At 39.7% G+C, this 27,675-nt stretch overlaps 1 protein-coding gene across 10 annotated transcripts in view; it reads right to left on the bottom strand.

Moving 5' to 3' along the window:
* The window catches only part of WAC (WW domain containing adaptor with coiled-coil), an 88,707-nt gene that overhangs the window by 14,301 nt on the left and 46,731 nt on the right, over nucleotides 1-27,675 (bottom strand). For 6 of the 10 annotated variants that reach the window (XM_032624293.1, XM_032624290.1, XM_032624292.1 and 3 more), the window contains exons 4-7: nucleotides 22,002-22,108; nucleotides 15,850-15,965; nucleotides 14,851-14,963; nucleotides 10,562-10,870 (exon numbers count right to left, since the gene is read on the bottom strand). In XM_032624293.1, coding sequence (XP_032480184.1) covers nucleotides 10,562-10,870; nucleotides 14,851-14,963; nucleotides 15,850-15,965; nucleotides 22,002-22,108 — 645 coding nt within the window. The remainder of the gene's footprint in view (nucleotides 1-10,561; nucleotides 10,871-14,850; nucleotides 14,964-15,849; nucleotides 15,966-22,001; nucleotides 22,109-27,675) is intronic. The other 4 variants (XM_032624295.1, XM_032624296.1, XM_032624299.1 and 1 more) reach the window with 1 other exon arrangement.

Below are 27,675 nucleotides of genomic sequence, written 5' to 3'. Positions count from 1 at the left end.
AAACTAGAAACAAAACACGTCCACCAACAGGAAAAAGAACATAAACTGGTATTTTTATACCATGAAATTTTATTAATACAGTCACTGTAATGGAGGAAAGAATTAGAAACCAAGGTCCCATGGGTAACGACATTAAGACTAGAGTATTCAAGATATTCATACAGTCTCTTAAAATCTTGGCTGAAAGGCTCTTGCATTTCCCATATATACCCATTTCTTGGAGATTTTCAAGCTCATATATACGTTATATAACTGAATTAAGACTGCTACTAGGACGTATAGAAGTTTCAGGAACACTACATTTCAATATTACACTGCTACCTAATAAGTATAAATCTTCACTCCCAATTCTAGGAACTAAACATTCATTAATCATCATGGCCCCAAAGAAGCCAGGAATTACTACTGAATAGCAAGTTTACTGCCAAAAAAAAAAAAAAAAAAAAAAAAACCCTCCTCTACGGCCTTTTTACACTACTGTAATGGTCAAAACACCTATAGGGACAATAGCTGCTTTCAGTAGATTTCACGGATGTGTTGATCTCGCATGATCCACTCAGAAGGTCTAAGACATATTCATTTTTGTAAGGCAGATATATTCATTTTAAAAGGCACACATTTTAAAGGAGGGTCTCTAAGTCTAGCAGATTGCCTACCGTGTTCAGCTTTGCTGTTCTGGAATCATAAACAAGTATAAAGAAACTTGAAGGTGGGCTTCCCTGGTGGCGCAGTGGTTGCGAGCCCGCCTGCCGATGCGGGGGACACGGGTTCGTGCCCCGGTCCGGGAAGATCCCACATGCCGCGGAGCGGCTGGGCCCGTGAGCCATGGCCGCTGAGCCTGCGCTCCGCAACGGGAGAGGCCACAACAGTGAGAGGCCCAGGTACCGCCAAAAAAAAAAAAAAAAAAAAAAAGAAAAGAAACGAAGGAAATAAGATCTTCCTTGTGAAAAGTTTATTACTTCCTTGTGTCAGTTATTACATTTTATGAGGCAATTATAGACTATAGCAGCAGTTCTCTCCAGATCATATACCTTAAGGTTCAGCTTAAGGAATAAACAGTTTAGGGGCATCTTAATGATGTTTAGAATGAAACAAGTTCTCTGTTTTTACTTCCCGCATGAACAATTAAATTAGTACTTATATAACCCTCTGAAATGACCCTTCTGTTACATTTACTATGGTTTTCCTCTGCCTTTAATGATAGGAGTTGGAGAAGGTGTAAGTTGTTTCCAAATTTGTTTCAATGCTGCTAAATCTATCCACAGATTTGAAAAATTAACAAAGGCTTGAAAATTCTTCAGCGTTGCCATTCAATCCAGGAAAAGGAAAACACTCCAAAACAGAAGATACATATCACCACAAAGAAAGAAGGTAACAATGTAAATACGTATGTGTATCCTGAGGAGGAATTTCGTTTGCAGTTTTGTGAGAGATTATCAATGAACAGTATGGAAACCAGTTACTACTACTCAATACTTACGGGAACCTTGAGCAAGCAACAACATCTCTGAAGGCCAGAATTTCTCTTTTTAAAAGGTCTGACTTTGATAGGACTTATCCAAGTTTAAAAACAAAAAACAGATACCAGGGCTCCACCCCAGCTCTAACGAATGGGGCGGGGCTGAGGTGTCCGAGCATATGGTGAACTTCCAGTTCTATGGGTGATTCTGGCACACCTTGTTGGTTATGAAAAAAGAGAGAACTTCCCAGATTCCTTTTAACTTTAAAAAACAAAAGGAAACAAAACCAAAAATTTTTTAAATCTAGCACAAACACAAAGAACTAGTGGAGAAAGGGCAAGATCAAAGACAGCAAAGCTAAACTGCTTTTCCAGGTAGGTCTTCAGCAGGCTATTTGCACACCAGTTATTTATTTTTAAAAACAGCTCCACTCACCCCCTTCTTCCTAAAGGACACACCCATACAAATGCCCTCCGGAAGTATGTTACATCTTAAACATTTTTAATACTACTTGCCTCCATCTAGAAGTATAATTGAGAAAAATAATTGTGATAAAAATATAAAATGCTACCCTGAAAGGCAGTCTTGGTTTCATCATGAAAATATAAACGAAAGGCGTTTCCCTGGTGGCGCAGTGCTTGAGTCCGCCTGCTGATGCAGGGGACGTGGGTTCGTGCCCCGGTCTGGGAAGACCCCACATGCCGCGGAGCGGCTGGGCCTGTAAGACATGGCCGCTGAGCCTGTGCTCTGCAACGGTCTCGAGAGGCCACAACAGTGAGAGACCTGCGTACCGGAAAAAAAAAAAAAAAAAAAAAAATATATATATATATATATATATGTGTGTGTGTGTGTAAACGAAAGCTATTGGTTGGGTGCCACTCCTCTGTGTTCAGAGCGCCCTACCACAGACGTTACCCAGCATCTCCTATTATATAGCTTATGATCTCTCTCTCTTCTATCAGAAAATGAACTCTTTCAGGAGAAGAATTTTGTTGTATTTACCTCTGAAGCTCTGGTGCAAAATGGGATCTGGCACCAAGATGGCATCAGCGTGTACTTGTTGACTGGACGCCTGATTAGGCAGGAAAGGCTCAGGTGCCTGTGTCTGTGCTGCTCTTCTTAAGCTCTAGGTTCAAAACTTACAATGGGGAGGAAAAGCCTCAGGTCTCCAAAAATAATTCATTGAGCAGGCAATGAACAGCTCACTTTATGCTATTTTTTCATAAAGCTAAGTAATACCACATAGTCTTAGAGACAAACAACTTATTTAGATTTATTTTAATAATCATAAAATCCTCAACCCCCTTCTTCTTTTTTTAAACACTCAAAGGCAACAAGCAACTATTCAGAACAAATACACAGTCATTAAGTGTGCTTTTTCTACAGATATTTAATTTTAATTAACATTTCTATTTGTCTTTTTAATCCGGAATCTGTTACAATGTTAGGTTAACATACTTCATGTTTACACAGTTTTGTATCAAACTAAAATTAAAAATCTGGATCTTTGAAAATAAAGACAAATAATGAACTTAAGAAAATTCATGTAGTGTTTTACATTACAAAGCCATTTCAAAAGGCTCTTCTGCTTTTTAACATCAGCCTCTAGTCTCATTCTTTAAATGCAAACTTTTCCAAGCATTAAAGAAACCTAGGTTGCTTTAAGCCTATTTTTTCAGCTTTTGGCAAAACAACGGTATCCAATTTTAGCTCTACCATGTTTATTTTTTTATTTTGTGTGTGTGCGTGTGTATGTGTGTGTGTGTGGGCACGCACGTGCCTATGATTTTTTTAAGGATATGTGGTGATGTTGTCCTATGGTATTTTAAACTTAAAATGAGCTTTAAGGTCACTTTCCTACCTGATGTTTTTCTATCATTTGTAGATCTCTAACCAATTCTTATCATAAGCCGTGAAATAAATGTTACTCTTTGGTTTTAATTTAAATTGTGTATATAAACTTTGATAAAACCTTTTTTCTCTCCCTTTATGCTTGTAATTATGAATTATTCATTTATACTTCCAATTTTTACCAGTAGGGGGAGTAACCTACCAAAGACTAGACTTCACAGAGAAATGTACTATAACCTAACTTTTTAAGGCTTAAAGTAATAACCACTCACCTCTTCTAATTATAGGCACCCTTTCAAAATACCCAAGACAACACAGACCAAAGTCAAAATTTTCTGACCTACGTTTTTCTGGTATGCTAGATAACTCCTCCTCAATCTGCAGGAAGGTCTAACGAGATACTGCACGTAAAGAGTAAAAGGTACTGACTGCATTTCTAAACATTAATTTCCCACAATGTTCTGACAGTTGCCGTCATAATTCTAAACAGGATATGGCTGTAAAGCTCAAACTACTGATGCAACAAGGGCAGCCTGCTTGTTCCATTGTGTAGTAATGGTGTTACAACACGGAGGAATCATAAGGGAAAACAAAGTATACAAGTGTAGTAGAAAAAACCGCAAAATAACTAGGTGACAACACCGGGTATATAATCTGTGACTTTCATTTTAATTTATTTTTTACTCTATAATTCATAATTTTAAATGTGTCTGTCCAGAACTTTTCTATGCATTTAAAATGTACATAAAAATAAGTATGGCATTAATTGATGTCTTATAACAATTATGTTTTTGCAACTTGCTCTTTCAACCGAGAAAATCTTTATGCTAATACATACAAAGGATAAGCCTATTTTAAAACTTTTAACAGATTTTACTTAAGTGACCTCCATAATAACCATCTTCTCCACTCCGACCAGTTTTGTTTCCCTACATTCAACTGTTAATTGTCACCAACTTTAAGAGTGAAAAATCTCATTTTAATTTCCAATATTGTATTGGTAATCTTTCTCTTGAATTCTTTTATGCTGGTAAAATATACAACATACAATTTACCATTTTAACCATTTCTGGGTTTACAATTCATTAGCATTAAGTACATTCACACTGTCATGCAACCATCACCACAATTCACCTCCAGAACTTTTTCATCTTTCCAAACAGAAACTTTCTACCCAATTAAACCATAGCTCCCCATCTCACAAGACCAAAGTTGAGCACTATTCTGGTTTGTCTCTCTATGAACTTGCCCATTCGAGGTACCCCAGAAGCGGAATCACACAATACTTGTCCTTTTGTGTCACTTAGCATAAGGTTTTCACAGTTCATCCACGTTGCAGCGTTTATGGTAATTTCACTCCTTTCTAAGGCTGAGTAATACTGCATGTGTGTGTATATATACACACACACGCACACATATATATCACATTTTGTTTACCCTTTATCTGCTGGTGGACACTAGGGTTGTTTCCACCATTTGGCTGTTGTGAATAGTACTACTGCGAACACTCGTGTATAAATACCCGTTTGATTCCTTGGTTTTCAATTCTTTTGATTACATACTTAGGCATGGAATCACTGGATCCTATGGTAATTTTATGTCTCACTTTTTGAGGAACTTTCGAACTGTATTCCATAGCAGCTGTGTTATTTTACGTTCCAACCAGCAATACACAAGGGTTTCAATCTCCACGGCCTCAAAAACACTTGTTGTCTTCTATTGTTTTTTTTAATATATATACAGTAGTCATCCTAATGGGTGTGAAGTGATATCTCACTGTGGTTTGATTTTCTGTCCCTGTTGACCAATGATGCCGAACACCTTTTTATGTGCTTACTGGCCATTAGACTATGTTCTTTGGAAAAATGTCGCATCAACTCCGTTGCCCATTTTTGGACTGAGCTGTTTCATTTTACTGTTGAGTTCCAGTACTTTGTATTCATATATTCTGGCTATTAATCCCTTATCAGACATGACTTATAAATATTTCCTCCCATTCCATGGGTTCAGCCTTTTCACTCTAGAGTGTCCTTTGACGCACAAAAGTTTTTCATTTTGATGAGGTCCAATGTATCTATTTTTTTCTTCTGTTGCCAATGCTTTTGGTGTCATATCCAAGAAATCACTACCCAATCCTGTGTCATAAAGGTTTTCCCTAGCTCTCTTACAGTTTTATACTTTTTAGCTCCCAAGTTAAGGTCCTTGTTCCATTCTGAGCTAATTTTTCTAACTGTTGTAGAGCAAGACTGGCCATTTAAACTTCCTCTCCTGTAATGCCTGTTCAGACACTTTGCTCATCTTTCCATTGGATTGTTGGTTTTCATACTGCTTTGATGAATTCTTAATGTAGCCTTAATGTACTGTTATTCATATTTGTTGCAAATATTGTCTCCCAACTTTGTATTTTTTTTTCAACCTTTGTTTATTGTATCTCTCTCACAGAGAAGTTTTAAATGTCTTATGTAGCCAAATTTACCAACTTTTTAAGGCAAATGTGTTTTGGGCCCTCATTTAAAAGGTCTTCCTTGCCCCTCAAGTTAAAAACAGTATTTTCTAACATTCTTTCATCACAGGTATTCCCCTGCCCCACTGCTCAAAATGCCATCTTTATTACATAATGCAATTTTAGTGAAACTTACTGACTAAATCAGACTAACACCAACCCCCCCCCCCCCGCCCCGTTAACGTCCTCAGTTATTCAACAAATTCTTAAGTACTTCTATGGCCAATTGGTCTAATTTTACATGAACATTTAGAAATCCTAAAAGTAGTTTGAAAAGTAGTTTAAAGCAAAGCAAGGAAGGGCTAAATGTGTCCCACTTACAGCCAGCTACAACCTCCTATGTGGGCTATAAAAGATTACTGCTGTTAACACACTGGGAAAAGTCTTCAGGTTCATTTTAACTTCACCCAGTCTACAAATATCATCAAAACACAAAAAGGAAGTTTATTCCAAGTGACTAACTCACATCTCACATTAAAGAACGACTAATCCCCTTCCATTAGATTCGGACTACAGAACAGCATGTAACTATGTGACCCTGTAGACAGGCTAACTTTCTGAGAGCTGCCTTGAGGTCACTGAATAGGTCTCCTTCTGTGGCTGCTCTGTTTACTTTTCAAACTTATCTCTGTTAATAAACCGTAACTCTAAATTATTAAATAAGGAACTTAAAGGCCATTAAACTCTTCTGACCCTGGCACTTATTTGGCGAAATTAAAAAACAAGGACCCACGTCTCCTGCCTATTTTGTCATTTCACAAATCTGCAAGAGGCTGGGGTCAGGACCAGTTTAGAATGGTCAATGGGTTGCAAGCCTGTAAAATTCGGTTTTAGACTTTTTTTTTTTTTTTTTTAAGCACATCAGAGTTTCTCTGTACTTTGTTATATGGCTGTCCAATAAAGGAGTCTTGCCAAGAGATGTTCAAATGTTACCATAAGAAACAGATATAAACCTAAAAGGAGGTACCTGATGCCCTTGTTTCACCCTACCTAACACTAGGATTATTCTCTGCAGAACTGAAGAGCTTCACAGCTCCTCCACACTTCTGTCCCTCAAGCAAGCACAGTTCCTTTTATCGAAAGACACACCGGCATTAAACAGATCCAAATCTATTTCTTTAATTAGACGCACAACACATGTAACACTCTTCTTTTGCTCCAAATACGTTTTTTAAACCATGACCAATGTAGGTGCTTCCCCAACTCTGAACACATGCATTACCATTCTTTCAGTTATTTATCCATATACCACAAATACTGAACTGACTGCCTATTACCTGTCAAGTACTAAGGATACAGCAGTGGCTAGGACAAAGTTCCGAGCGTTCTATTGCTGTCATCCTTAAATACAGCTTAGCTATACTAGTAGCACTTAAGACCAAGAGACCTATCTGATTTGAACCATCAACCTCTGAATATAAATTATTTGTTAAGGAAAATCCAAACAAGGAAATCACCATGTTGATGAGAACAGTCAATAGGAAGCTTAACTTAAATAACATGGATGTCTCCACTGAGGAAAAAAATATACCGCAAATTAATGGACCTTTCACAAACTTAGACTAACTGGAAAACAATCTGAAAAGATCCAAATTGTTGTACAATTTATTTAAGGAAACAGTACTGTCTTCAATTCACATGCAAGGGGAAATACTTAGTAAGACTGTACTATTTTCCCTATACACCACACCTAGGCAATTCCAAGGTAATCAAGTTTCTTCCTGTAAGTTTAAAGTAAGTTTGTGATCAGCAAACACACTTTGTAGAATTTAAACATGAATCACCTAAGATTTGTGAGGAGTTTTGAATTACTGGAGTCCAAACTAATATAGACTGGTGATGTCTTTCATTACGCACAGTTTTATGGAAAGAACGTGGACTTTGGAGAAGCACGTCTTACACCATATGTTTCAACTTCAGCCATGTGCAGGCTCTTCATATCTAAGAAGACAATTCTTTCCCTCACAATGTTGTTTTAAGGAATAACCTAAAATATGTACAAAACATTTAGCACCAAACCTGGTATACAGTTAATCTTTAATTACGTTAAGTTTGTCAGGAATGGTGCTTGAAGCTTCGAGGGAGAGGTTAGGGAGTGAAAAAAGTACAAAATGCAATAAATCATAACGTCTGACCCTACACAGGATAGTCTAATTGAAGGAACTAAAATCATAAAGTGGTGAGTGCAGTAACAGACAGAAAAACAAAGTGTTTGAGAGGTTAACTGACACTGAGAACCCAAGGACACCACCGCTGGCCCTTAGAGAAGGAACTGAGTCCAACAGAATGGAAATGGAGGGAAGAATACGTCCTTTTCAGCAAAGGATCAAAACATGAAAGAGCGTAACACGATCTAAAAAACTGTACAAGTTTGCAGCAGATGAATTATACAGGGAATGTTTAAGAGTGAAATACTGGAGATCAAGCTAGTAAGACAGGCTGCAACCAGACTGTCAAGGACTTGCTATCATCTTACTGAGAAGTATGGACTTTCCCTTTGGATAAAACCATTAGAAAATTTTAAGCAAGGAAATAACACAATCCAATCTAAATTTTATAATGATGTCACTGGAAGTGGACAGAGTGGGTAGAAGGAAGCACAGCAGTTATCAGAAGGTTACTTCAAGAGCAATGACCTGAGGCTCAATAATGGCAGTGGCAATAACAAGAGAGAGAAACAATACACACCAATAAGACACACGAGGAAGAATCCAAGACTTGCTGATGGATGAATGAATGTTGAAGAACATGGAATGGTTGGGAGGATAGTGTTGTCACTGAGAACCTAGAAACTGTGGGAAAAGGGAGGCATTTGGGACACACTATATTCTGGGGAGATGTTAACAAATACCAACTGCTTGGAGAAGGAAGCAGACGTGTGTGAGTTAGAAATAAAGATTTGGGAGTCACTTATGTAGACAAGGTAGTCACGAGAATTGCTACCCAGCAAAAGAGGACATGTTGGGCAGGAAAAAAGAACAAGGTCTTCCCTGGTGGCGCAGTGGTTGGGAGTCCGCCTGCCGATGCGGGGGATGCGGGTTCGTGCCCCAGTCCGGGAAGATCCCACATGCTGCGGAGCGGCTGGGCCCGTGAGCCATGGCCGCTGAGCCTGCGCGTGCGGAGCCTGTGCTCCGCAACGGGAGAGGCCACAGCAGTGAGAGGTCTGTGTACCGCAAAAAAAAAAGAACAAACCACAGTGAAGACTGAGCTCTGATGCTATTTCAGGAGCAAGAAGAGGAGAGGGCAGGAAGCTGAGGAGCGCAGCGTCCCAGAAGTCAGGGAAGAAAAACTCTCCAAAGAGGAGGTGAGAGCTAACAACAGGTAAAGTGGGAGAAAGACCAAAGACCTTTTTGAAGGCCAAAGGTCGTTTTTTCAAACTGAGAAATGTTTTTTAAATAAACTTTTTCTGTAACCAAACTAAAACTAAAAGCGGCAAAACTGAAAAACCCAAACACCCTTTAGAAAGTATTACCACACTAACAATTAATGTGTTAATTCAGATTCTCTCTCAGGAATTCTCTTGTAAATTTAATTCTGCATCAGGTAGAAAGTATTACCACACTAACAATTAATGCGTTAATTCAGACTTTCTCTCTCAGGAATTCTCTCTTGTAAATTTAATTCTGCATCAGGGCAAATATGACTTGTACATATGAATTTTGGTACAAGCCATCTTTGGGGAATCTGACAACATTTGGAGTAACCTGTTTATGTATGATGCACTCTATGATGAAAGTATGTTTCGTAATGTGTAACAACTGCCACGGGGGAAATTCAAACTACGTACATAAAAGGAGAGCAAACTAGAAGCAAAAGAAACCCAATTCCTTAAATCCTTTGTCAACACATCAAATCAGTGTGAAATAATGAGTCTGACAACAGAGTAGAAGCTTAAAGACTCATTAGGTCCACATAGCATCTTCTAAACCCAAAGGACATAAAAATTCCTCAACATTTACTGATGCTAATGTGCTAATTCATCTGCTAAGGGGTCTACCCAAGGTGATTTATTTACTTAATGCTTTTCAAATTTCCTTAGTTCCTTAAAACTGGGTTAAGTCTGGGACTGCGGCTGGTCTATGAAATAAGGCTTATCCCATCACCCTGCTTCTTCCATTATGCATCGCCCCCCAAGTGGTGGTTGCCACAGTTTTTCTGAACCTTCTATGGTTACTAGCACCGAGTCAGATAAACACAATTTGGGTTGCAAAGTTCAACTTCTACTCTTCAGACTTAACTCATAATTCAGACATTAAGACTCCTTATCTTATGGCCCACAACTCAGTTTTCTAATTCACAAACTGAAACCAATAGTTGCATGTGTGCGGAAATGACAAGTTTTTAAATGTCTCTATTCATATTAAATTTTAATAGAAAATTGAGACAATTTCTAAACTACATCATGAAGACAATTATCACAAAAACCAAAAATTACTTTATACAAGTATGATGGGACAGTCATTTAGCTGTGAAAAGTTATTTTATCCATTACTAACTGTTATAAATTAAGCACTTGACTTCAAAGTGTCAAAGGCAAAAAACAGTTCTGAGGCTTCATAATTAAAAAGAAAAAGAAAAAAGCTAAATATGGCTAACTCTAGATCTAAATCTATGCAGTAACATTCTAGAAGACTTTTTAAAAGAATTCATAATTAAGCGTCTTATTTAGCTAACGGAAATAATGTAATATAATCAGAAACTCAAGAAACTATAGTTCAACGTGCAGCATCTAGTAATAATGGCATACCTTTTCTCTCTGTTTTCTGTGCAGGGACAGAAGATGTGGGTGTAGGCAGTTTTGATAAAGTAGATGCTCCATTAGCATCAAATGATTTCTTTGGCTGGTGATCAGACTGTAGCGTAAATGGACTAGAAGGAACAGTGCTTGGGGCAGCAGTTGGATGAACCACTGGTTTGATGGGGTGCTGTACTGGCGTAGAACTACTGTGAGTCTCTGCTCTTGGCAGTCTGTAGTCTCTGTCATTGTGTCTGCTTGTCTGAGACAAAATATTCTGTGGGAGCAAACTACTGGCATCACTGGAATGCTTGTCTTCCACTTTAGTTCAGAGTTCGGAAAAAGAGATGTTGGAAATGACGGAAGGGGAAGAAAAAAGATTACGTTAGAATCCTGTCTTTAACATCAGCTAATTTAGCAACATACCTGTATTTAACATCTTTCTATAAAACTGCGAGCCCAGTTAGCGTCTGCAGTTTTACCACGAGCATATGGATATTCAAATACTGAAAGAGGAATTTTAGCTCAACTGTAAGTGCTTCATCTACGCTGAGATTTCAAGCGGGCTGCTAGTTTGGGGACTCTTTAGAGCCACACCATAAGCTCAAACAAAACATGAGCTGTTTTGTTTAAAACATCAAAACATTGATGTTTTAAAAGATCAAAATGTATGGAGAGGTATAACATTTTTTACTCAAATAACAAAAAATATTTTTAAAATAGAAAAGGTAAACGGTCCATTCTTTTAAAATACGGACCTTGGTTCTAATAATTGACGGAATTATCCACAGTGGTTCAACTACAAAGGAATACTACTTTGTTGTTAGCCTGATTTTTCTGAATACTGAAGTGGTTGATTAGTGGGCTCTAAAGTAGCTGGTACTAGGGCTTAGATGACCTCATTTTGGGATGGCTGAATTTTATAAAGGACTCTGCATTCGGTAACTAAATCAATTCATATTTTTAATGATGCTAACAAATACCAGAGTTAGTTATAAAATCAAGTTATAGATAATGCTATCTGACAACAGGAGCCCTACATCTGCAGCAAAGTCAGAAAAATATACTTGGTATTATCAGTCATGTTAAGAACAGATCCTCTTCCAATTTAAAGCCACAAAAATATTTTAAACTCAAAAGTACTTCTGCTTCCGCAAAAAGAGTACAAAAGAAGGAAAATTTCAACAATCACGGCAACAAAATTTGTATTTGTCAAAAAAACCTCCAGCCTAAATTACAAGTCTCGTCAGTAACTGAAGGATTAAAGCAACTTCCAAGGAGAAAAACACCTTAAGATTCAAGCACATGATATGTAATGATATTACCAAAGGATGCCCTCCCTGTTGAATACTGCGTCGTTTTTTCCAGTTCATGGTTCCTCCAAGTCTAGAGAGCATGACAGCACAAAGAAGGAAGTAGGCTTAAACCGCAAAGCAGTTTTCAAGTTGTCAACGCACACCTGCAGCAGAGACACTGCAGAGCATTACAGCACACGAGGGCGCTATGGCGCCAACAGCTTTCTCCTGCTTACGGCTCGAGACGCGACGCCGTTCACCAGAGACTCCATCCATCCGCACAGCCCCACGACAAGAACACTCAGCAAACATCTGCAGACACTTCTCGGTGCCACCACTGGGCGAGGAGAGGTGTGCTACTGGGGCTGGCACGGAGAGGCCAGGTGTAACGCTCTACATCCTACAACACAGGACAGAATCCATACGCATTCCCTGACCCCAAGCGCCATCCGTGCCACTGCTGAAGAACCCAAGTTAAAGTTTCTCTAACCACAGAGCAATCAGTCTGTGAGGCACCGATTAAAGGTGATAAAAATAATCAACAATACAACTACACCAGTACAATTACAGCAGCAGTAATACCAAATTTAAAATTTCACCCCTACAACTTCACTGTCAAACTGTGGGTATTATTTGCTACATTGCCAAAACTCCCGAAACACAAAAACGCTCTTGAAGAATCTTTTTTCCTACCTTTACCTCTTTACGTAGGAAATGTTCCCAACCCTCCCTGTCCCCTCCACCACACGCACACCTCTTTAGCTGGCTGTTGGGGACAACAGAGCTTTAGGCCCTGCCCTACATGAACACCAACGTACCAGACATATGGGACACTCTGCCAGCATTTCTTGGATAGACAAAGTTAAGCACTTCAGTGCCTAGGGACCATTATTACCATCACGCCAAGTACAGTCAGCTGACCAATTAAAAAAAAAGCAGCAATACAGATGCAGCCCTTTCTCAAACATTACTTAAAACTCAAGAAGTGTGACAAAGGAGTCCATTTCAGCACAAAGACCCACCGACTCCTCATCTGCACTTCTAGGAATTTAGCTAAGGAAGTAATCAGGGAAGTGGGCAGAAATATGAACAACAGCATCGTTTACTGCAGGAAGAAGCTGAAAACCACGCGGGTATCCACGGAGAGAGGATTATTTATGAAGGGGGGCACGTCCAAAACCGGAACACCATGCAGTTAACATACGTTGAACTATAAAATGGCAAAAGGAAACAAATCCTTGGAAAACATTTTCTCCTTAATTTTTTTTTGGCCGCGCCGCGCGGCACGCGGGATCTTAGTTCCTCAACCAGGGATCGAACCCGCGCTCCGTGCAGTAGAAGCACAAGAGTCTTAACCACTGGATCGCCAGAGAAGTTCCATATCCTTGAAACATTATTGAACAGAAGAAACAGGTTAAGAACAGTAACATACAATCCTATTTTTGGTGTAAAATACATGCATATGTAGTTTTTATATACTTTCACATGCAGCTAGAAAAAAGTGTATGTCTCCAAGCGTTCCTGAGTCATGAGATTAAAATACTTTCCCTCTCTCTACTTTTAATAACAAACATGCCTAACTTCTGAAATCTTAAAGAAGAAAAAACTGTTTCCCTTTTGAAAGAAAAAGATGCACACAGATAATTTGAAACCACAATTCGGATTTTATTTCCTTAAAGATCTTTATTAAGCAGCCAAAAGTATTATTTTCACTTCCACCAACTTTTCTATCAGACCTCTAATTACCCCAGGAGAGGACAAGTGGCTAGGTAATTTTGGAAAGAACAAACATACTAGGCTGTGATCTTTTCTTCTCTGGGAACCATCAGCCACTACGTGGAGAGGCCCGGCCCAGTAACTAAAAAACGTTATTTTTACACTCATCTAGCGAGTCTTCCTGGACGCCCACAATTTGTTCAGGAGGACCACAAGCTGGGCACTATATTTTTTTTAGCCTGGAAAAAAGGAAAATCTCTCATTTTTAGTTATTTGCCGGAAAGTCAGTTACTGGAGATATTAAGTGAAATGGGATTACAACCCAGGTCTTCTGTCTCGATATACAATATTCTTAAATTCCCTAACTTCAGTGCTTTAAACCATTGTTATTTTCTAAGAATTAAGCACAATTTCACTAATATAAAAAGTTAAATGTTCCAGGGAACATACTTTAAACATTCAGCCCTACAGAACTATATTATTTGTTTCATCTTAAGTAATTTCTCCCATCAAACATTCAATATCCCCCACTGGGACCAAATATAACCCTACTTTTTGTCTTGAGTTACAGAAGGAGAACGCAAACGCTTAAGTCTAAGAATTCCCAAAACACATCTAAAAATTCTCAAAACTTCAAAATTTGATGAAGAGCCTAAGAATTCTATGTGGCATTTAAATTTTATTCTGGGCAAGACAAGCCACTGGGAATAGAATATATTTAGTGAAATCTTCAAATTCAAATTTTATTTGAACTTAAAAATAAATGTATGTTACCCATATTGTCCAACTCGAACAAAATCTGACCTCAAAAGAACCTGAAGGTGCCCATAGTATGGAGACGGCACACAGATCTACAATCGTGGTGAAACCCATTTCCATATACAAGGATGAACAAGCTTCTCGCTGATGACACAGACAAAGACAGTCACTTCACGTCACTCTCTGTGTGCAGCTATCGTTCAGTTACTGGACTGAAACCCAGCGGGTCTCTCAGTGACCAGTGTAAATGGGGGTGGGGTCTCTTGTCAATCCACAGCATGAAATCTTACTTCTTCACCAACTCAACGGCATTAGAGCCATCACGGGGGAGTGATGGACACCTCCACGTGCACCGTTTCAAGAACAAAATGATGCACGTTACGAGGACAGACCCAACACAGAAAACCTTTTATGTTTCTGTTTCTTTTAGTTTACCTATATAAACGGCTATGCACATAAATCTGTAAAGTAAACAAACTACAGGAATGAATCAAACATTCTATTGGTTCAGAGAAAGAAATTAATACTTACTTCCACTGGCAAACCCACTAGTGGCTGTTGCTTGCATCACCTCTCTTCTGTAATCCCTATCTTTTGGGAAGCTATTAACTGCCATCTTGTTTGCTTCTTTTTGTCTCTGTTCTCTAAAAATAAAAGATACACCCACAAAAATTACAAGACATACAATGAATCTACATTTAACACTTCTGGTCAAATGCTCAACGAAACTGTACGTGGAACATAAAAGAACAAGGCAGTAATATCATTCAACTGGTGTGGACACGGGACACAGCAGACAACATTAATGCTTCTCCCTCAACTGGTGTGGACACGGGACACAGCAGACAACATTAATGCTTCTCCCTCAACTGGCGTGGACACGGGACATAGCAGACAACATTAATGCTTCTCACTCAACTGGCGTGGACACGGGACACAGCAGACAACATTAATGCTTCTCCCTCAACTGGTGTGGACACGGGACACAGCAGACAACATTAATGCTTCTCACTCAACTGGTGTGGACGTGGGACACAGCAAACAACATTAATGCTTCTCACTCAACTGGTGTGGACACGGGACACAGCAAACAACATGAATGCTTCTCACTGATGGCAATATTATACCAACTACTCACATGCCATTAACCCTACAACCAAATCTCTGTAATGAAAATTCTACATATATGAAGGAAACATACTATTGTCCTACAAGAATGATAAAGTTTTCTAACACAAATTATAGGGAAGATGTATGATAGATAACAGATTAATATAAATTTTTAAATTACATAAATACACTGACTGTTCACAAGGCCCTTGTGGACAGCTGCTCGTCTGTCCTAGTTTTTTTGGTTTTGCTTTTTAAGGTAAAGAGAAATTATGGAAAACACAGACGATGGGCCAGCCACTGCAGTCAAGGAGTGACGAGCGTCACACTAAGAAGCCTAAGCTCAGGAACGATTAGCACCAAGACGCTCGCCGGCGGGATCAACAGTGAGAGATACGGTTCACTTAAATGAGCAAATACCTTTCAAGCCACTCCTTTGGTTTCTCCCACTGTGAAACTTCTGTTCGACAGTTGTAGTAGTATTTTTTCCCAGAGGAGCTAATATGCTCAGACCAGTCATCGGCAGAATCATAAGGCTTAAAAACACATTTTAGAAAATTAGAACACGTTAATACAATTTAATCACTTGGTATGAAATATCAAGAGTGTCAATGGTTTTCAAGGCATACATATGGAAAAAGACTTGAGATAAAAGTCCCTGATCTAAGATGTCTAAGATGTAATTATCTGCATATGTATCTTAGGAGACCCTAGTCTATGAAAACCTTCAAGGGGAACAATGGAAAACTCTATAAAATATCAAATTAAACAGATTAGCAGGTTCATTAGGCACAAGAAGAATGACACGAAACTAACATCATAGTGACTTCAGAAAAGCATTACAAAGCCCCCCATTACCACAGTTTTAATTGCTGAAATCTAGTCACATGGAGAAGCCACTCTCAACTGACTGATCTGATGGCATGAGAGTACATCAGTTCTAAACACTCTAAGGCACAAAAGTAATCACGAATAGTGTGACAGAGACAGCCTGCCTGTATTCACTGTTACTCAGTGGGAAAAAAGCACACACAAAAAATCTTTAATGTAAACACAAAGCTAATTAAAAGCTACGGATTTGTTTCAACTTCAAAATCCATGAGATGGGTCAAGTATCAACTAAACCTTGTCTCACACAGTATATAGGGTCGGCAGCGTCGCTCATTTTCCCATAACTAAAACTGGTCTGTCTTCCGAAAGTTCTCAGATACAGTCTCTTGCTAGCAATTTCACAGGCCCTGTAAAATTACAATGAAGTAAGAAATATCTGAAAGGCCCAGTTCTCACGGAATCAATCTCAACAAAAGTAATGCTTAAGTGCCTGCAGCAGCCCCAGGAAATCTGGTAGAGCCCCAAGTACACTTGTCCACGAATTTAACTGTTTTCAAAGGAGCTTTGAGGCTAAAATGAAATAAGGTTATACTCTGGCAGCCCAACCTTCTTCTGGGCTCACCACAGAGCAGAGGAACACTATTTTAAAGCTTAAGGAAAGGGACTCTTATGTACTGCCTACCCAGCTTTCTTTAATCTACCACATAGGAACAAGCTGAAAGAACTTACACGCTGTCCACAGGTCACAAAAGCAATCAGTGGCAGAAGAAAGGAGCAAAACTCAGGTTTCTGGACATCTATTATTTCCACTAAGTCAATACCAATTTTGGAAATGTCGTAAGAATTCTGAGGACAGTTGAAGAAACGATGCAGATTATGCTCTCAGGCTGGTGTCTCAAAATCATGAAGCTGCTGGAAATCAGCCCTGTGCTTCCAAACCTCTAAAGACCAGTGGAGAGTGAACTCTCAAGCCCTCTAGCTCCCAGGAGGCTTTGCCAGGCTGCAGGAAACCCAACCACAGAAGGCGGAATTCAAAGGCTCTTTTCCACCACCTACCACTCCCTACACCTACATTAGTATACGCCGGCTGAGCCCCTCTACGGAGGTATCTGCAAGATTTGGTTTGGGCAAGTGGCCACGTGGGGTTACTAGTTTGGTCTGGAGAGGCAGAAGGAGATTTGAGGCAGGGGAACAGAGGCCACCAGAGTGGAGCAGAGGGTCTAAGCCCGCGCCCCTCACAGCGGTGCCTGTGCCGGCTGTGGCCCGTCTGGAGAGAAGAGGAGCCCGCGGCACAGCGCACGCCGACACACTGCTTCCAGAGCCAAAGGCCCGCTTCCGGGACAGACACTGCCACCGCTCAGCTAGGCAGTGTGTTTGATGGCAGTTAACTTGCACTCTGGCACAACCTCCAGGACGGTTCAAAGTTCACAGCCCAGAACCCTGAAGAGCATGGGTTCACCAAACCCTAGGTTAGTACGAGTTAATGTCTTACTTAACAGAATGTGCTCCAGGTATAGCACTGCAATCACGTACTAGTAACTTAAGCTCATCTTCTCCACCCTACTTCTATCCTCAAAAAAAGGTTAAGGAAAAAACCTTTAAGTAACAGGGTAATGTTTTTAAATGCTGATATGCAACAGGAGGTGTTAAATTCCCTGCCCCCCCCGTTGTATTTTTTTCAGCCTTACTAAGGTATAACCGACAAATAAAATTGTAAGACATTTAAAGCGCACACAGTGACGATCTGACACCCACGTTCACTGGGAAAGGGTCTGCTCGTCTAGTTAATGATCACGTCTGTCTCGTCACCTCACTCACAGGCACTTCTTTTGGTTAGAACACTGACGCTCTACTCTCTTAGCAAATTTCCGTTACACAATACAGTGTCACCAACTATAGTCATCATGTTATATATTAGATTCTCAAGTTCCTTGATTGAAAAAAGGTATCTAAAATTAAGAATTAAACAAAAGTTTTGCGAACATTTCAAGTTTTCTAAATTAGGCTTTGCTGTAGTTGCCAAGTGCTGCCCAGGAGCCCTTGAGGGACCCCGAGCTCATTCACAAAATCACAACTATTTTCATAAATAGTTTCATAAGTAATACTCAGATAATTTTGTCTTTTTCCTCCTCATTCTATCACAAGAAACACAGGGGAGTTTTCTCAGAGGCTTTATGGGAGATCTGATATCACAAAAGACTGAAGGTAGAACAACTATGAAATCCTATGTTTCTTCTCCCTACTCAGGCATTTAAAGAGATGCTCAACGTCTATTTTTCAAAGAAACAGAAAGTTATTTTTCAAAAAAATATATTACATGTGTTGACATGTAATAGCTTTACAATTTTTAAATTATCTTTCAAATTTATCAATTTTAATTTTTAATATGGTTACTCACGACGGAGTCCACATAAACAGAAGCTCTCAATTTTCATGAATATAGAGGCCCTGAGACTACGAAGCATGAATGGCTGCTCTCTAAGAATGGCACTCAATAGTTCCCGTAGCACCAGTCTACTCTTCAGTTCAAAATGACTTTTAGAACTTATATCAACGCTGCTTTTCTCTTCTTAAATAAAAAAGCATCTCCCTATTTACTCTCTCCAAAATACAGAGTTCCACCACTTCTTCTCAAAGTTAAACTATGGAAAATAAAGTGTTAATCTCGGAATTTAATTATGCACTGTTAATAAAGAATAGTTCATTAAATAACATCAAAGATGGCACTCACTGTAACAAAGAATTTCATGGAGTCCTAAGAGTTCTATGGTTAAGTAGAATATCTTCAGTCAAGACTGGTTACAGAGAATAGATCTGAAGAAGAACCTCCAACTTAAAACCTCCGGAAGATATTTAATTGATAACAGGAGATATTTAATGCATAACAAGGGGAGAGCTGGAGTATAAATGCAAAGTAACCTAGGACTGAATTTAAAGCACCTCCAGCAAATCAAAATCGGTAAACGATACTTAAGGGAAGATTCCAATTATAATGTCTTTAAAGGGAAATAAATTTCTCTTCCTAAATAAACAGACTTTCCGAATAAAGGGATCTCTTTAAAAAAAATCAGGAATATGCATAACATAATCTAAGGCGGCCTACATGATGTCTGTAAATCCTACCATGATTTGCATTAGGAAGCAGGAGGCGTTCAACAGGCTACAGGTTTAAATTCAACGAGGTCTACCTGTGAATATCTTCACACTAAAAAACCAGGTAATTGCAACTCGACTTCCAACAGTTAACTTGATAAATATAAATCACCCACACAAACACATATCTGTGTGCGTAACTCCAAATAATACTGCTACTGATTTTCAAAGACATATTTAAGGCTCAGAAAGCACGAAATAAAAACCCACTTTAAAAAAAAGCTATTCCGTACTTTAACCTGGGTTAAAATAATGTGCTGACCTGGGTTACCTGATGTTCTTCCGTTCATCTCTTCTTTCATTATGAAAGTATTAATGAAAGGTGACCTTATGTTTTACTTTACTACTCAAAAACCTTCCATTGGAAGTGATTTTAGGACAAAGTCAGTTTACAAGTAACCTTCAGAGATGTTCAAAACCCAGGCTCTCAGGTAACATTAAATTATAGTTTGCAAAAATGTCATTCCCCCTGGGTACATTACGGTGAAAAAGACCACTACTCGAGGTTAATTATATACCCAGAGTTGAAATCTACAGAAAGGGGAACCCTGATGCTGAAAACACATGACATTTAATCCGTCTTCAGTTTCCACTCACACAGCGCAGTCCCCTGACACCCTTTAGAATTTGGATCTTTCAAACTTATCTGATGCCCATTATTTCTTCTTTCTGATTTCATTATGTCAATCCATTTCTTGAAAATCAAAATAATCAGAAACGGTTTTCCCTGAATAAGGAATTTTTTCCACCAAAACAATGTCCACATGGCCCGCCTCTGTCCTAATAGCAAATACCAAATCTAAATTGTCAGTAATAAAGGAAACGTTAGGTTAGTGCTAGCCTGTTAATTTAATGGGGCCATTTTTCACAAAAAGAGAGATACGCATTGCAAAATGCTGAGTATATGTCTTAGTGAAAGTGATTCAGCATAAGCAGTGTGATGATAGCACCTGTGAAGGTTCATCCAGCTGTCGTCTCAGTCTCGATACCACCCTTTCTCTATTCTGTGATGCTAAGGCTGGGATAACGCCAATTACATTCTGTTTAGCCAGCTGGCTTCCTCTTAGATTCTGCCAATACCAGGCATTAGAGGAGGGCTGAAAGGCAGGAGGAAGAAGCCTTGCACTGCAGCGGGTTCCATTTTCCAGCTCTCAACCCAGAATCAGAACCAGCTTCGTCGTACCTCGCAGAGGTACCATCACCAACTGTGCAAGGCTCTTCCTCTGAGCAACTGGGTTCTGATAACCCCAACCTCCTCCTTTTGCTCCCAGCCATCAGGGGTAATCACTATATGTTCCTTTTCCTTTCCTGTATTTGAAATTCTCTATGCTAAAATAACCGGTATGAGTCCTGTTTTCCTAATTGGACCCTAAAAACTACTCTAAAATTTTTCTGAAAATCGCTCATGTCTCGATTTTCTATGGAAATGTACTATCTACACTGATTCAACAAGAGACAAATAATAATAAACCCCAAGGGTTTTCAATACCGATTAAGGTATGATGATCACTTGAGTAACAAAGGCAATGTCTGCTGGATTCAACCTACACTTCTACAGCCTTCTAGTTGTTCTTCCTTCCTATAATGTATTTTCCTATCACGTTTTTAAAATTGCAAACATGGTACTTCACTGATTATACCCTTTAGTAGCTCTCCACTGCCTTTACATATAGTTCATATTCCCTGGAAAGGCAGAGAATGCTTTGTAATCCGGCCCCATTTCTCTCTGTAACCTGAGCCCCTGCCATTCTTCCACACCATCGAAATCCGTGTTCTGCAAACATGCGGTGTTATTTCATACTTCTGCGTCTTTGTAGGTGCTGTTCCTTTTCACGCTACACAAATTCCAACCTCTTCCACTGCGTGGGTTAAAGTCAGTCTGTTGGCCAGCACACCTTCCTCATCCAGGCTGCAGCTCCCCTCTTGAGGGCTCCCCAGCAACATTAACATGCATCATTTTAATGGTTTACTTTTCAGTCTCCACCATAGGTCCAAAAGATCCTTTAAGATGGGCTACATTTTCTCAGTTCTATACATCAACAACCTAGCGTATGCCTGGGAAATTGAAACCTTATTTTTGAATGAATGTATTAAAACTTTTGTTTGAACCTTGACTCTAAAAAGTTCAACCTGCGTAATAGTTAACTTCATTAACAATTACTTCATTTTTAGAAATACCTACAATTCCTCACTGGGTTTCATGCCTTTCAGGAGAGGGACCTCTATGTCACTAGTGTCTTGTAGAGTATGTAATACAAGTAGACACTCAATAAATTTATAGAATTTTTTTTAACAGAAGTTTATAGATTATGAAAAGCAGCAGCTCAAGTTAAGCCACAAGTTTTACAACCTAGAGTTCTGTGTATCTCAAATATCACAACGGTAAATTCTGCTCCACAGAGGAATGCAAACAATATTATTTCTTGGTGAAACAACACCACGATGGCATATTTGGACCACGCTCAGTTCGAATAATAAGGCCAGCTCATTAGTTCAAGTGCGTTAAGAAAAGATCAACTTTGATTTAAAAACAATTTTTTTTGCAATATATTCCAAAAACACAAAATTGGGCATGTTTATATACTTACTGCATCTGAAGTTTTGCTTGGATTACTGCTTGGATTAGAAGAATGTGAATTTGAACTATGAAGAGCACTGTGGTTGTGTGAATTTTCTTGGGGAGAGTAACTGGTCCCTTAAAAAATAAAAAGCAAAGTGAATTATAAGTCATATTTGATGTTTGCACTGGTTTCTATCATACTACAGATCACTGTATATCACTAACTCATCATTGCAAAACCTCATTTTTATCATTTCTAGCAACTTGTAGCTTTTTATAAAATAAAAGTTCTAATAAAGACACAACATACATAGAGAAAAAGGCAAAAAAATTCAACTGACAGAGAACTAGAAGTCACAGTTATCCAGTACGTTTTTGCAATTATTTTTCAACTTCTTAAACAGTTTCCACACTTGCTCTTTTAAGTTTTGCCGAATTTCAACTAAAACAGTACGAAGTTTTCACAAAGTTAAGTGTCAGGAAAGGTGCCTGCTTTCAAGATGATGAAGATGGCATCATATCTCCTCACTACAGGACCAACTCTTCCTAAAAACTGCTTAAAAGTAATTCATGAGTTTTATGAATAATCTACACGTCTCAGAGGCCATCGGGGATGATGGTTTCTACTGTCTTAAGAAAAACCAAGATATAAATACCCACACTTGATTAACGATACAAAAAGGTCCACTACAAAAATCTAATTGTTAGTCCTTCAATTTCATTCCATGTATTTATTTTTCAGCATCAAGGTAACATAATTCAACTCCCCACACCCAAAAATGAGCTAGCAAGTGGTATGGAGGCTACAAGACAATGAACAAAAACTGCAAGTGGGAAGAGCACTTTAGATGGTCCAGTGGTCCTGGAAGTTAATTAGCAGTCAGAACCAGAGCTGTTATGAGAAGAAATGAATGAGAATTAACCATTTCAATCAACAGGAACAACTACAGGCCCACCTCTGTTTTACTGGGCTTTGCTTTACTGCGCTTCAGTTACTGGGTTTCTTACAAATCGAAGGTCTGCGGCAACCTTACATCTATCAGCGCCGTTTTTCCAACAGCACTGGCTCACCCCGCGTCTCTGTGTCGCAGTTTGGTAATTCTCGCGGTATTTCACACTTGTTCGTGTTACTCTATTTGTTACAGCGATCCGTGGTGAGTGACCTTTGAGTTGCTACTGTAACTGTTCTGAAGCACCACCAACCACCTCCACTGCCCCGCCTCGGGCCACGCTCTTCCCTGAAGCACAGCAATGCTGAAATGAGGCCAGTTAATAACCCTGCAATGGCCTCTCAGTGCTCAGTGACAGAAAGTCACACGTCTCTCTCTCTGAGTGAAAAGCCAGACACGGTGAAGCTCAGTGAGGAAGGCTGGTCGAAAGCCAAGACGGGAAGCAAGCTGGGCCTCTTGCACCAAACAGTTAGCCAAGCTGTGAATGCGAGAGAAAAGTTCTAGAAGGAGAATAAGAAGTGCTGCTCCAGTGAACACATGGAAGAAAGAGCAACAGCCTTAACTGCTCATGTGGAGAAAGTTTTAGTGAGCTGGACAGAAGATCAAACCAGCCACAACATTCCCCTAGGCCAAAGCCTAGTCCAGAGCAAGGCCCCAACTCTCCTCAATTCTACGAAGGCTGAGAGAGGTGAGGAAGCTGCAGAGAAAAGTCTGAAGCTAGCAGAGGTTGGCTCATGAGGCTGAAGGAAAGAAACGGTCTCCATAACGTCAAAGTGCAAGGTGAAGCCACAAGTGCTGATGTAGAAGCTGCAGCAAGTCACCCAGGAGATCTAGCTAAGATCATTCATGAAGGTACCTACATTCAACAGATTTCCAATGTAGACTGCAAGAGCCTTCTGTTTCATAGAGAGAAGTCAATGGCTGGCATCAAAGCTTCAAAGGACAGGCTGACTCTCTCAGGGGCTAAGGCAGCTGGTGACTTGAAGTTGAAGCCAATGCTCATCTACCATGTGAAAATCCCAGGGCCCTTAAGAACTCTATGCTAAATCTATCTACTCTGCCTGTGCTCTGTAAATGGAACAGCAAAGCCTGGATGACAGCCCATCAGTTTATAACATGGTTTACTGAATATGTTCAGCCCACTGCTGAGACCTACTGCTAAGAAAAAAAGATTCCTTTCAAAATATTACAGCTCACTGACAAGGCACCTGGTCACCCAAGAACTCTGATGGAGATGGACAAGATTCGTGTTGTTTCCATGCCTGTTAACACAACATCTATTCTGCAGCCCGTGGATCAAGGCTCACTTCAACTTCCTGTTCTTTTTTGAGAAATATATTTCATAAGGCTATAGTTGCCACAGACAGTGAGTCCTCTGACTGATCTAGGTAAAGTGAATTGAAAACCCTCTGGAAAGGATTCACCATTGTAGATGCCATTAAGAACATTCATGATTCACGGTAAGAGGTCAAAATATCAACATTCACAGGAGTTTGGAAGAAGCTGATTCCAACCCTCACGGATGACTTTGAGGGGTTCAAGACTTCGGTGGAGGAAGGAACTGCAGACGTGGTGGAAACAGCAAGAGAACTAGAAGTGGAGCTGAAGATGTGACTGAATTACTGCAATCTCATGATAAAACCTGAATGGATGAGGAACTGCTTCTCACGGATAAGCAAAGAAGGTGGTTTCTTGAGAGGGAATCTACTCCTCGTGAAGATGCTGTGAAGGTTGTTTGAAATGACAACAAAGGGTTTAGAATACTCAGTAAACTTAGTTGATAAAGCAGCAGCAGGGTTTGAGATCATGGATTCCAATTTTCAGAAACAGGGTTTTTTTTTTGTTTGTTTTAACATCTTTATGGGAGTATAATTGCTCTACAATGGTGTGTTAGTTTCTGCTTTATAACAAAGTGAATCAGTTATACATATACATATGTTCCCATATCTCTTCCCTCTTGCGTCTCCCTCCCTCCCACCCTCCCTATCCCACCCCTCTAGGTGGTCACAAAGCACCGAGCTGATCTCGCTGTGCTATGTGGCTGCTTCCCACTGGCTATCTATTTTACATTTGGTAGTGTATGTATGTCCATGCCACTCTCTCACTTCGTCCCAGCTTACCCTTCCCGCTCCCTGTGTCCTCAAGTCCATTCTCTACGTCTGCATCTTTATTCCTGTCCTGCCCCTAGGTCCTTCAGAACCATGTTTTTTTTTTTTTTTTTTTTTAAGATTCCATATATATGTGTTAGCATACAGTATTTGTTTTTCTCTTTCTGACTTACTTCACTCTGTATGACAAGACTGTAGGTCCATCCACCTCACTACAAATAACTCAATTTTGTTTCTTTTCATGGCTGAGTAATATTCCACTGTATATATGTGCCACATCTTCCTTATCCATTCATCTGTCGATGGACACTTAGGTTGCTTCCATGTCCTGGCTAGTGTAAATAGAGCTGCAATGAACATTGTGGTACATGACTCTTTTTGAATTATGGTTTTCTCAGGGTATATGGCCAGTAGTGGGATTGCTGGGTCACATGGTAGTTCTATTTTTAGTTTCTTAAGGAACCTCCATACTGTTCTCCACAGTGGCTGTATCAGTTAGTTTACATTCCCACCAACAGTGCGAGGGTTCCCTTTTCTCCACACCCTCTCCAGCAATTACTGTTCGTAGACTTTCTGATGATGGCCCTTCTGACAGGTGTGAGGTGATACCTCACTGTAGTTTTGACTTGCATTTCTCTAATGATTAGTGATGCTGAGCATTCTTTCATATGTTTGTGGGCAATATGTATATCTTCTTTGGAGAAATATCTATTTAGGTCTTCTGCCAGGGGCTTTTTAAATAGGGACTAGATTTTACATTCTATGAAACAGATTTATCTAGAACACTTAGCAAAACTAACAACTGTAACTTAAAAAAAAGAAATGAGGAGGAAAAGGAATTTAGAAGTGGATCAAGAAGTCTCTTCCATTAAAAAGATGGGGACTTCCCTGGTGGCACCGTGGTTAAGAATCCACCTGCCAATGCAGGGGACACGGGTTCGATCCCTGCTCCGGGAGGATCCCACATGCTGCGGAGCAACTAAGCCCATGTGCCACAACTACTGAGCCCGCGTGCCGCAGCTACCGAAGCCTATGCACCTAGAGCCCGTGCTCCGCAATGAGAAGCCCACGCACGGCAACAAAGAGTAGCCCCCGCTCTCTGCCAACTAGAGAAAGCCCACGCGCAGTGACAAAGATCCAACACAGCCAAAAATAAATAAATTAAATAAATTTTTTTTAAAAAGACGGAAGTTAGGGGATGCACACAGAATAGAATGAACAAGCACTGTGAGCTCAGAATGAAGTCACGGCACGGCAAGAGCAAAGGCAATGACCAGGATTTCATCTTGGATGGGACCCAATTTACTGGGGAAACCAGAAGCAGATTCAGATCCAAAAACGCGAGTGATATGACTAAAGACAAAAGGGGGTTAAGTGCCCAGCAAATTGTAGCTGATACAAGAGAGGAAATTTCCCAGCAAGACCACTGCTTGAGATGCCTGACAGTTTCTTCATCATCTACTTACTTTTAAATTTATCTTGCTGGATGGTATGTATTTATGTAAAACACCCTAAACTTGTTTTTACTACAGTAGTCCATGAATTCTTCAATAAACACTGTAAGAATGAACACGACTGAAAGAAGAAATCAGTCAAGAATAAGCTCACGCATACAGGAAGGTTAGCACGGAAGCTGAGACTGCGGTCCTCAGAAAAGCCTGCTTGCAGAGTTGGTCCCTGGCTGGCACAGTGACTCTTCAGGAGGAAGAGCTGCCACAACAGTAACTGCCAAGAGTGGCTGACTGTGGCTAAGCTGTTGTGCAGACGATATGGTTTATGCTGAACACCTGCTTTCCTACTGGGAATCCAGACTTCTGGTGAAAACTAGGCAGAGATGCCTACCTAAGAACCCAAATCCAATAAAAACCTTGGGTACTAAATCTCTAATAAGCTTTCCTGGTGGACAACATTTCACCAGTGTTGTCACAATTCATCGCTGGAGGAATGAAGCGTCTGCTTGTGTGACTCCACTGGGGCAAGATTCTTAGAAGCTTTTTGCGCCTGGTGTCTTCCAGGTTTTGCCCCAGATGCCTTTTCCCTTTGCCGACTACATTTTGTATTCTTTCATGGTTCGTAAGTCATAGCCATGTTAATCAAGGTCCTATGACTCCTCTTAAGAGGATCACCAAACCTGGGGGGTGGTATGAGGACCCCATCACATTCAGTTACAAAGAAAAATCAATACTCCAAATTAGACTTTAAAGAAAATCTCTGCTCTATGGCAAAATTTGCACTTTTCAGATGTAACTCATGAACTTTTTTTTTAAATCAAGCTTTACAGCTGCATGCAAATAAAAAAGAAACAGTAATATGGACTACTAGAACACCATATACACTACGAGTTGAGATTTCCACGGAAATTTCCATAAATATGTTGGCAATGTTGAAGAAAAGGCCGATATTACTGACTGAAATGATCCCGAGAGCAGTTCCCTGAGAAGCCTGAGTTAGATGCCCTGACATTTATTTGCATACGTTCTTGAGCAAGATGTAAGTCTATGAGATTAAAGTGCCACACAAAAGATTTCTTAGAAGACATGACAGGGAGAGCACTCTATAAGCCTAAGATTGATTAGAAATGAAATCTATTGATCTCTCATGAGGTTAAGATACAGGAATTCACTTTAGTGTTAGTCTTCATATC

This window comes from Phocoena sinus, chromosome 2, assembly GCF_008692025.1.
Source record: "Phocoena sinus isolate mPhoSin1 chromosome 2, mPhoSin1.pri, whole genome shotgun sequence".
Lineage (NCBI taxonomy): Eukaryota > Metazoa > Chordata > Mammalia > Artiodactyla > Phocoenidae > Phocoena > Phocoena sinus.
Note: the sequence above shows the minus strand (reverse complement) of the source record. Positions and strands in the feature narration are given on the sequence as shown.